The 12005-nt window shown below is 46.0% G+C and overlaps 1 protein-coding gene across 2 annotated transcripts in view; it reads right to left on the bottom strand.

Moving 5' to 3' along the window:
- Positions 1–737: 737 nt before the first annotated feature.
- LOC143124064 (slit homolog 1 protein-like) overlaps positions 738–12005 on the bottom strand; it is a 104165-nt gene continuing 92897 nt past the window's right edge. For both annotated transcript variants that reach the window (XM_076285336.1, XM_076285337.1), the window contains 13 exons: positions 11175–11246; positions 9826–9989; positions 9588–9712; positions 9363–9460; positions 9083–9222; positions 8789–8882; positions 8501–8638; positions 8011–8239; positions 7631–7761; positions 7281–7435; positions 5820–6108; positions 5226–5437; positions 738–4823 (listed from right to left, as the gene is read on the bottom strand). In XM_076285336.1, coding sequence (XP_076141451.1) covers positions 4585–4823; positions 5226–5437; positions 5820–6108; positions 7281–7435; positions 7631–7761; positions 8011–8239; positions 8501–8638; positions 8789–8882; positions 9083–9222; positions 9363–9460; positions 9588–9712; positions 9826–9989; positions 11175–11246 — 2086 coding nt within the window. In that variant the 3' untranslated portion in view covers positions 738–4584. The remainder of the gene's footprint in view (positions 4824–5225; positions 5438–5819; positions 6109–7280; positions 7436–7630; positions 7762–8010; positions 8240–8500; positions 8639–8788; positions 8883–9082; positions 9223–9362; positions 9461–9587; positions 9713–9825; positions 9990–11174; positions 11247–12005) is intronic.

Genomic DNA, 12005 nt, shown 5'->3' with positions numbered 1-12005 from the left:
TAAATAATCAGCATTAATGACATTAAAGTTCAAAAACTCTTTTATTATTTTCACTGTTCAAATAATGGCCATAATAATCTATGATATGACCTAATATGCTGAGGAAATAAATTCAAAAGTGCTTCGGGAAGAACTCCAGTGATATGCAAATTCCTTGCTGCAGACATTGCAGAGGACTTTATTTTAATCAACACCATCAGGCCGTTTTTTTAAAGTAAATGTTCCAAACAATGATCTAGGCAGCACATTTTCTACTCTCTCCTTCATTTTACAGTCTAATGGTTACTGACTAGAACGGCTCGGGGTCAAAGGTCATATGGAATCGATTAATCTGCGCTATTTTTTTAATTAGTTATTTTTTTTCTCAAATTCTGTTATTTTGACAGCCCTATGATTTTTCTCTAGTTGATATAAAAACATTTTGAATGTTTCACTTCGGTTCAGGTTTATTTCCTCCTGGTGCTCACTATATTCACACATTCATGCTTATCTGCAGGCAAATGTTGTAGTGGTAATTAGTAGCAATAATGTGTGTGTGTGTGTGTCCAATTTCAAACATCAATAAGCAACTACTGGTATATATGCGCGCTTACACAGATTGCAAGAAGTCCACTGGGTGTTTTCTATCCACTATCTCCAGCATTCTTTACAAGTAATATAGCACTGCGTGACCACTGCATTTGAGACTGAAGAACCTGAAGGTTGACAGACTGGTGAGTGGCCAGACACAGTAAAAGCACACACATTTTTTTTTAATGAATGAAAAGGGTGGATTTTCAGTAAACATTTTGTTGGTGGCACTACATACATTCAGAATTACTGCAATTATCAATTATAACCATCAAATCCTGGAGACTCACGAAAAAAAAAAGCAACAGAAGCACATCCGTAGGAAACAAACAGTAAAGATTTCTTTCACTTGTTCAATACAACAGAGACACTGCATCGTTCACAATACATGGTTCATGGGTATAGCTTAGAATGCTGTGGGAGGCTCTGGAACACAGAATCAGCCGCCTTAAAGTACGACTGGGAAGGACGGACTGTTAAAGACCTTTAACTTTTTTTACATTTTTTTAATTATATTTCCCCCAGAAAGATGGAAGTGCATCATTAACATGCGATGCGCTATGAATGGCGTGGGCACCACGGAGCTCACCTCCATTTTAAAAGACAAGGCTCTTCTTCTATGAGGGCTACAAAATAGTCACTTAATAGTCCACAGCAGCAGAGTATAGAAATGGTCACCACCTAAACCCCTCCCCTCCCACCTCGAAAGGAAACAAGGAAAAAAAAGTCAAAGAATCAGAACTGGCCACTCAATATCTACTGTACTGTACAGTGAAAAGTAAATACACTGTTTAGAGTTACCACTTCATGAGTGTAGGACTCCTTTTTTGCAGTTTTTTTTTAATGATAGAAGCATTTGCCCAGCTGTCGCCAGTACTGTTTGGGTGTTCTCCGTCAGGTACACACTTGCGCACAGCCAGACCAAAGCAGTCATGTTTGCACAAAATGGATCTTGCATCAGCAAAAACACCGCCAAGCTGCCCAACAATCCATGTCCACAGTGTGACATCAACATCATTATTGGATAGAGTTCAAATAACATGGGGCAACCCTTACTAACTGGAGTCATGTGTACCAGATTCTGTGTTCACCTAGTATTCTTTGCTGATGGTTTGTGTCACTGTAATGAAATGACTGATCATCACCTAAAGTGAAGTTAAAACAAGCATCATACTTACATTGGAACAATAGTAGAGTAAAATATTTAACACAAAGGTACAATCTGTTCCATTTGTAACCAGCATGGTTTCGCTGTCTGATCTCCCAGCTGGCCCCTCCCCAGGTTTGTGTGGATGGAATGTGTAAGTCAGGACAAATCAACACTGTAGTTTCTGATTTTCAAGTGATGTCACCAATACCTTACATCCTTTCCCCCTTTTTTGACTTTTATTTTTATCTCTTTTTTTTACTTGTCATTTTTGCATTATTATTGAAAATCAGCAACAAATATTATGCCTTATATATTCTACATCAGGAAAAGCCTTTAGATAAAATAAATAAAAAAAGCACAGACTTTCAAATGAATTAGATGTAATATTCACATGGAAGACAACATATACAATATTAAACATTTTTTTCTCTAAATCAATACTGCCTCCTATATAACAAGGCCAACCATTTGCTACCTTGTCTTGGCCAATTACAAACTAGTTTGTTTGAGCAAATTGAATAAACAAACAAATCAACAGTTAAGGGAGCCTACCAAGTGTCATTCTTCCTTTGTCCACAGAAGCTTCCAGGAAACAGATTTACTCTTTAACATATAAAAATACTATACCAAAATGAAATACAAATATATATTAGAATCTGTTAGGCATTTCTGTATAAAGAGAGGGCTAAAGGAGTTAGGTTACGTCAGGAAACAAAAAAAATACAATCAAAATAAAAAAGGACACAAAAAGATAACAAAATTAGATCAAACTAAACTGAAACCGCTGAAGTGTTTGTTCGTAATAACAATAATATTTATTATTATAATAAAAAAAAAAGCTCTACACAACCATTTGCAAGATCTTCCAAACATGCAAGAGTTTGCACAAGTAATACTGCAGGCATAGAGGAGGAGTGGTGCACTCCTGCTCCCACTGTAGGGCCAGGGAGAGAGCACGGGAGGGGCCTATTCATCACATCCCAACGCTAAGGCAATGACAACGCATGCTAGGACTACGGCCAGCACTGGGCGCTAACAGTGCAGCTCAACTACCACCTCACACCAGAACGAGCAGCACTTGCTGTGTATAATGTAGGCGTGTGTTTGTTTGGGTGGGGTGGGGTGGGAGTGGAAATCATGTCAAAGTAATCAAAAGCCACTTGGCAGGGTAACCCTAAACAGCAACTGAGTCTCTAATGGACAGGGCCCTGACTTCCACCAGAGGAAGACCCTATCTGGGCTCTGGTCTTCTGGGATGGTTTGGTGTGGAGGCTGGACTTGACAATGTCCACCCAATGCTCGGAAAAACGCCAAAACGCCAGCGTTGCAGTCGCTAGGTGGGACAGCATCACGTGGTATTTGACATGAACATGAAGCTTCACGGATGGAGGCAGCAGCTTGTCCGGAATTTGTTTTCCATCTTTGTGTGTGTGTTTTTTTTTCTTAATGAACTGTCCAGGTACATTCTGACAACAATGCCTTACATTAGAACAACAAAGATCTGTAACAATGACAGTGCAAAAAAAAAAAAAAGAAAATAAAAAGAAAATCAAATCCAGAAACAAACAAAAACAAGTAATGGTTGCCACGTAAGCCACATGAATGACACAATCCAATTGAACTCCTGCAGCTTGGAGAACCTGCCAGCTCTCTCCCATTGCAGAACGTGTTTGAAGATGTGGAACCAAAGCCCTAAGGGCTGTTATTCAACCTAAGTGACAGGGGTTCAGAGGGAGGCAGCGGACGCCAGGCAGCCAGGGCCAGCCGTCTGGCAGCGGGAGCTGGGATGTGGAGCGTAGTGTGCTGGGGCACATGCAAAGGTCCCGTGTGATGAAGCATCGCAATGTCTTTGTTTCATCTCTCCTCTCTGTACAAAAAAGCCTCAGCTTATCCAAAGCCATCTGTGTGTGTGTGTGTGTGTGTGTGTGTGTGTGTGAGAGAGAGTATGTGAGTTTGTAGTGTGTGTGTGTGTATTTTAGTATGTGCCTTTCTCAGCGCCTATTTTTGTACTTTACATCTATGAATGTCTGCTGTATGATTTTTTTAATGAATTTGTCCATATCTATATGTCTGTGTGTGGTTGTGTGTGTGTGTGTGTGTGTACACCTGCACATAAACATGTGTATGCATGAGCCATAAAGCCAGTTAACTTGTGAACAAAATTCTGGAAGTAGAGTAGAGATGCTGCTCTAAGTTTCCCTAGGTCCAAGAAAGTCCATTATTTTAACCCTTTCAAAAATCCATACGCTTGACCTCTGCACCCCTTAGCCATCATAAATGGTGCAGCCAAGACCATCCTTCCTTCACTGTCCACACATCTACTAGTACTCTACCACTGCACCAGGGGGCGCTGTTTCCCATATTACCAACTGCTTTTCTGGAAGCAAACTCGGGACAGTGTGGCGATGAGGCTCTTGGTGGCCTAACAGACAAGCGTTATGAGGGCTGATATCTCAGGCCATGTGTGTGACTATTTAAATGGCGTCTGTTCTGAATACAACACCTCTTGACATTTTCTCGGACCCCCTTGTTTTGAAAACAATGTTGTACGTACAATGATTTCTGTTTTCATTTTTTTTTCTCGATGACAATGACACTTTTTTTTCCGCCTCACACCATACGCTGTCGGGGAAAAAGGAGGAAATGTTCTATTATACAAACATTGTTGTCCATAATATATAGATAGAGGTTTTATATATATATATATTTCTGTATACTCTCGTGCTCGCATTGGCTCTCTTTTCTGTCCGTTCTCTCTCTCTCTTCATCCCTTTCTCTCTCTCTCTCTCTCTCTCTCTCTCTTTCCCTGACGCGCTCTCACTCTGTGGTGTGTGTGTGGGGGGCCCCTCTGGTGAGCATGCGTGCTACATGCACCCCACGCAGCCGCACTTGATGGTCTTCTCCACCTCCTCGCTGAAGGAGGTGCCGTCGCTGCACTCAAAGGTGTATTTCCGGCGCTTCATGCGCTGGCTGGCGCAGCAGGCGCCCGTGTCGCACACGCCGCTGCACTCCACCCACGACACCATGCGCGTGGTCTGGCAGATGGCGTAGCCGCGCTGCACCTGGTAGAAATCCCGCACCGGATCCCCTCGGCACTCCGACTCTGAATAGTGAACAGTCGGAGTTCATTACTATACTGTATCTTGGGACTGTAAGGATTCAATACAGACTAACACACATATAAGTCTTCAGTCTCAGTCACTAGTTTAGGGTCTTATGTGACTAATGTGAGTCTTTAGTTTAGCCTTGTGGTTGTGGTGACAGGTGCTTTCAACAGAGCTAATGGCCAGGTTTGGACATCCAATGTTGGTGCATCCAATCACCTACATCTATCTCTAATGATCAAATTATGGCAAAATTATAGCAAACACATAACCACTGAAATCTATACAACTACATTGATTCATACAGTACTAATTAGACCAGTATGAGGTATAGAGAGCCATGGAGCCCAAATGGCTGAATGTGCATCACATTGTATTCTCCTGAGGGTGTAGGTTCTCACCTCTGTCACACAGATCTCCAGTGTAGCCGCTCTCGCAGTTGCAGAAGGCGTCACCCGTGTCAGAGATCTGGCAACGGCCATGTTTGCACTGCAGCTTCTTACAAGGGTTGAAGAGCTCCCCCTGCTGGTTGCACAGGGCGCCACGGTAGCCCTCCTGACACTCGCAACGGTAGGACTGCGCGTCCAGAGGAATACACTTTCCATGAACACACCTGTTCAGAAAGTACAAAGGGATTGGATCAGAACACTGGATCAGACAGTTTCTTACTGTCAGCTTTTGAAGTACTCCCTAGTGAGAGAGAAGATCTGGCTAAATGTACAGATAGTAAATGCACGTTTTTCTACCATGCAAACAATGAGCCCATTGATACCACTCAACATTCTGGTTCAACAGGAAAATCACATCATTTGCATTGAAGGATGCAAATGATGAGATGGATGATGTGACAGTTTGTGTCATTTGTCGGGTGGGGGAGGAACGTGTCACACTCTGACCTCCACTTCCCCCTGCAGTTACCCACATTTTCAGACACGGACACAAAACCATGAAGTCTCATCCTCATGTCCCCCTAGTAGCCCCGTGTGGGTCCTTACTTGCTGCCTTGGCATGGGTTGGTGGCCGGCTGGTCACAGTGTGGCCCGCTCCAGCCGGGCTGGCAGTGGCACACGGGCCCCGAGGCGGCGTTGGGCTGGCAGATGCCGTGCAGGCAGTAGATCTTCCGGCAGGGCTCGCAGCCCGGCACCACGCCCGGCTTCATCTGGGTCTTAGTGAAGTCCTGCAGCTCGTTGTTGATGTACAGGTTCTGGATGCAGCCGTGGAAGCTGGAGCCGTTCTGGAGCTGCCACATGCGCAGCGCCGCCGAGTGCACGTCCACAGGCATGCCTGCAGAGAGAGAGAGAGAGAGAGAGAGAGAGAGAGAGAGAGAGAGAGAGAGAGAGAGAGAGAGAGATGAGAAAAGAGGGCAGAGGGGAGCAGCAGCACACACAAACACAAGACGGGCATGACAGACATGAGGAGAGGAGGAGGAGGAAGATGATCAGGGAGGCCATTTCAAAGAGCGTGGTGCCACATTTTGCACAGAAGTACTGTGCACAGAGTCCAAAGACCATACCTGCCTCAGGGCATTCGTTTTTTGCTGAGGTGACAAAAACATACTATGTAATTAAATTATTCACCTACGATGAAAATCTTGACTCAAATGTCTAGTTTTAATTACAAATTCATAATTTATTGGAAGATATAATTATTTTGGGGATGTTTATCACAAGCTGTGAGGTATGGCGGAGCAATTCAATCATTAAACTCTGTGGAGCGCAGCGTCTTTAAAATAAGATGGAAGTAAAATAGAACAGATTCACAGGGGCCTCATGCAGCAATACAAGCAGTCCTGACACTAATCTAAACACAGCCACAACCAAGACAGGACACAGCACCAAACTCCCAGAGGACCACACACACACAAACACACACACATAACAAAACACAAAGCATTGCCATTTTGAACGTCATACACATGGAAACTGCAATAAATGTTGTCCCTGGATGTAGCTTTCTCATCAGCATCTATGTTTATGACATCAATAATGGATCCCGAGGCACACACACAGACACATACACACACACACACACACACACACACACACACATACACACACACACATACACACACACACACACACATGCACACACTAATACACACACACACTCAAAAGGATAATAATCATCATGCAGATACCACAAAAACCCTGAGACTGTATCTGTTAGGTCTTTTAGAGCATATATGGGATAAGTGCATCAAACAGTGATCCGGAGGCCTGATTAGTCGCTGCTGAAATCACTGGTGGGGGAGCTCTAGCAAACACAGTCTGTGGTGGGAAAATCGGCTGGGGGGAGGGGGAGAGGGGGATGGTGCGAGGGGGTGGGGGGTGGATTGCGGTGTCAGAGTGAAGGGGATGGGGGCGGGAGTGGGGCAGGGGTTGGGGAGGGGGGTGATTGACAATAGTGTAATTTTAGAGTGCCTGCGGTGGAGGGAGGTATCTGCAGAGGGCCCCTACCCCCCACGTAAAGCAGAGCGTCTCCGTTCAGGGGCCGCACTGTGCCGAAGCTGTCCATGGTGGTGGGGAGGCCGCCGTCGATGGACAGGTTCACCATCTGGTCGAAAGTCACCAGCTCCACCGTGTGGAACTGACCATCATTGATGGTTTCAGTACTGAGAGAAAAATCGAGAAAAATATATATAGAAAAATTAGAGGGAGGAGAGAATATTACTGCAAATTGGAAACAAAAGAATGTTTTTTACAGTAATTGGTAACAAAAGAATGTATTTATATCAATGTTCTTGGTTATGAGCCACACAGTTCTATCTACTGCATGTTGCCTCCTACTCTACTGTCTATTGACTAACCTGTAGATGGCGTTGCCAGGCTGGTTGCCAGGATCGTAGCTGACCTTTACATGACCTTGGTACAGCTCCACAGCAATGTGGTCATTGTCTCCGTTGTACAGAAGGATGCCATTGTCCTCCGCTGTCGACACCTGGAGAGAGAGAGGGGGTCAGGCCATGTCATGGCTAGTCTTCAAACAAACACACACACACACAAACACACACACACACTCATGCACACAGCTGGCCATGTGGATGTGGAACATATCAAAGCTGGTGTACATTACTGGTGTCAGGGCCTGTATGTTGGAGCCTTAGAGCTATAGCAGCTAAGTAAAAGGGCGACAGACAGCAGTCCATCGTCATTGTAAAAGACTATATATGTGTTATGCAGGAAGTACCTGCAGTGTGATGTTGGCCTGAGGCCAGTTCTTCAGGTCACTGAGGAGGAGGTAGGAGTCCCGGTCGACGAAGTTGACGCTGACCAGCTTCTCGCAGCGTGGGCCGCCGAAGCCTGGGAGACACTGGCAGATGGCCCGGCCGGAGCGCTCCACACACAGCGCGTCGTTCTGGCAGTCGGCCAGGTCACAGAGAGAGCGAGGGGACTTGGGCACCTCACACAACTGACCACTGCGGAGTATCAGAACACACACAAACAAATCAGTGGCTGAGGGGTAGGGAACCAGCACACTTCTAAATGCATTCAAACTATTGATACAACTAACACTATCTAACATCTGACATATACTTATTGAGGTCTGCTGATAATGAAGTATGCCAAAAATGTTTTTCAGTAGTACAGTATACTAAACTCAGATTTGACCAGCTAACCTCCCCAGTGAGAGTCTGTCTGAGGTGGGTAGTTATTTAAGTGTTGGTGGTGGCCCTTACCTGTAGCCTTCCCTGCAGGAGCACGAGTAGCCATTGAGCTCATCCACACACTGAGCCTCATTCTGACACCGGTGATCTTGACAGTCATCATAGTTCATACTGCAGTCATCACCGACATAACCTGGAGTGCACACACACCTGACATACACACACACACACACACACACACACACACACACACACACAGACACACACATAATGGTGAAACCAGTAGCTGGACAGTGTGTAGTATGGAAAGCCGAGAGTTGTAATGAGTGTGTGGAGTGGATGTGGGAGGCCTGTACTCACTGAGGACCAGTGGACGTGATGAGACACGTGGCCTGGTGCTGGCACGGGCTCCGCCCTGGCGCACACACATCCTCCATCTCCTCACACATCTCGCCTGCGTACAGAAACACACACACAAGCACAGATGTACACACTCACAGACACACACGATCACAGACTATAAGACCTCTACTAAGACAGCCCCCTCTTGGAGTACACTATATGATTAGGACACACTCAAGCATAAAATCATAGCTATGTTGTGTGTTCCACAGAGCACACAAACCTCTGTAGGGAAATTAGATCTTAACTGACCTGTGTAAAGAGGAAGACACATGCAGGTATAGTTGTTGACCCCATCCACACAGGTGGCGCCATTCTCACAGTCGTTGTCCTCGCAGTCGTCTATGTTCACCTGGCAGGTGGGGCCCTCAAAGCCAGATGGGCAAGAGCAACTGTGTGCAGATATGGTGGAAGATTATGTGTCACAATATGGTTCTAGTAACCGACTCATAAGTTGCTCATAAAATGTCCTATATTGTACAGAGTAACAGATCACACAAAACTGCTGCTCCGCCTACACAGAGGCACACACCTGAAAGTGTCCCCCTCCTCTCCAATGAGCTGGCACACTCCTCCGTTGGCACAGGGGTTGCTGACACACGCATTGAGTGCCGTCTCACAGTTCTTACCCTGGTGCACGGCATGAAAACACACTGCTTAAAAACTGAACCAGATTATATAGGAAAGATACCTCTGTATTATAACAGACAATGAAATTCCACCCTACTGGTCTGACTGCTCTGGCTGGGAGACTCACCTTGAAGCCCTCGGGACAGGTGCATTTGTAGATGTCCACAGGGTCACTCAGGCAGATGCCCTGGTTGTGGCATGGGGCTGACAGACAGGGGTTACACTTGGCCAGGACTAGGGGATCCACTTCACCTGCACATAGGTAGAGCGACACCAAAGAAACATTCAGGGAGGAGAATGAGTATAAGAAATGATATAACATTCCATAGAGAATGCTGCTATCTGTCCTTACTGCTGTGTCCTACCTTGGCACTCAAATTTCTTTGCGGGTGTGGTGAGCAGCAGTTTGCCCTCCATGCCATGTGGGCCAGCACAGCGGGCGATGCCAGGCTCCTTGTAGCCAGTCTTCACCCAGTCTGACAGCCAACGCAGGCGGCAGTCGCAGTAAAGGGGGTTCGCTCCGATGGCCCTGCAACACCACAGTACATCATCAACCACTCAAGATGCAATGCTTGCTTCAAACAGCAGGTGGCTCCCTAGCACTTTACAACAAAATATTTACAGTGAGGAGAGACGTCAACAAAGACTTATTAGGGGCAATTTACATTGTTTAGTCAGATGGCATTATGAACATTATCTTTGCTGTTGTTCATCAAGGCATGAAATTAAAATAATGAAAGTAAATTGGAGCAAATGCCAGCACTGCTGTCAGTCTTTGTGGGGGTGACAGAAGGCCCACATAACAAATCTTGGCATAGTGTCTGTTCCACAGAATCAATTTGGTTCCATTTACTTGGAAGGGGAAAAAAAAAGCGAACGGAGCTCATCTTTCAAGCCAATCCGATATCTGACATCTGCAAACATGAGGGGGAACTTGACTGAGGATCAATGGCAGGGCCTGCCTCTCCAACTCACTGATAAGGTCATTGATCTTGCACAGGGGAGAATGACACAACATAACCTGGATGACTTGGGGCACAGATGCTTTGACTCAGTCACTCATATACAGACACACACACACAAGTACATACAAATAACTATGAGCGCACACATACATGCAATAAAATGAAACACACGAGCACATGTAAAATGTAGTTTTTGGAAACATGCACACACACACACACACACACACACACACATCGCCTGCCCATAAGACTAATAAACTAGCAGTCTGGGCTGTGTTTGAGGGGGGCTGGGGGGGGGGGCTTCCTGAGCCAAGAGCAGGAGTAGGAGTAGGAGCAGGAGCTTTGGCTGCAGCGGCGCAGTGAAACCACAGGCGTCCGGCCGACCACAGAGTGCGTGTTGGCTGGGGACTACATGCTGCACAGCTACTCCGGAGGGCACTGACAGTTGAGCCACTGTGCACAGGCCTTTCTGGCAGACGCTCTGAGGCCGCCACGCTGGGCCCTGGTGCTCCTGAACCACCAACCAACCAACCAACCAACCCCCCCCCCCCCCCCCCCCCCCCCACCTATCCCATCTAACTTAGTATGTGTCTCCTCCTCAGGCTCTCGTGCCCCAGACATAACAGGCTGGGTGGTAGGGGAGCGCAGGGGTTTGCGGTAGGTGGGCATAGAGACACTGGGAGAACTGACTGACTGACTGACTGACTTAAAGTCCTTGTTTGGGAGGAGGGGCACCTGCGGATACTCACAGGTGGGACAGTGAGGCCACGTCACTGAAGATGCCGTCAGGAAGCTCGGAGACGTCATTGCCATGCAGTGACCTGTTCAAGAGAGAGAGAGAGAGAGAGAGAGACTAAGAATGAGATTGGGTGGGAAATTTAAACCACATGCTTATAAGAAATGATGTAAGTGGTAATAAATTTCTCTTTTTAACACACATGGGACACCTTGGCAAATAGGTGCATGCTGTGAGGCGTGTGTGTGTGTATACGTGTGTGTGTGTGTGTGTGTGAAGCTATTCTTGTAATGTACCCTTTCCTGTAAAGACGATGACATTATACTGTAAGTATGAGTACTGTGTTTGTGTGCACTCCACTCTATATCTGTAGGCCAATGCTTAGAGTCTGAAACCCACATAATATAAAGTCTCACTGCCTGCCTGGGGTGCTTTATCCCTGCTACTGGTCTCAGTTCAGGTTAGTCTGCTAGAGACAAACCTTTCCACATCCCAGACACTTCTTGCAGTTTTTGAAGTTTGAGGTTTTTCCGTGTTTTTCACAGGACCATGAACCAGGCTTTTTTCCCTCTTTTGTCTCTGGAGACTTTTCATTTTCTTTTGTCCAGAAAAGTACTTTCATTTGTCTGTCCCCCAGTCTTTGTTTCCTACACCTGTCATTGGTGCCATGGTGGAGGTTTTTGGCTATCTATTTTAGCTCTGTGGGCTTGGCAGCGCTGCCCAGAGGAATTTGGTGGTTCTGGTTTTGTGTTACAGCACAAGGGCATGCTCCAGAGGGTGGGGGTGGGGGGTGTAAGGGAAGATGGAGAGTTGTTGTTATGTGTGTGTGTGTATGTGTGTGTGT

The sequence above is a fragment of the Alosa pseudoharengus genome, unplaced genomic scaffold, assembly GCF_046254945.1.
Source record: "Alosa pseudoharengus isolate Yale_2024_CS ecotype anadromous, Long Island Sound unplaced genomic scaffold, YU_APseudo_1.1 YU_APseudo_1.1_scf_15, whole genome shotgun sequence".
Taxonomy (NCBI): Eukaryota; Metazoa; Chordata; class Actinopteri; order Clupeiformes; family Clupeidae; genus Alosa; species Alosa pseudoharengus.
Note: the sequence above shows the minus strand (reverse complement) of the source record. Positions and strands in the feature narration are given on the sequence as shown.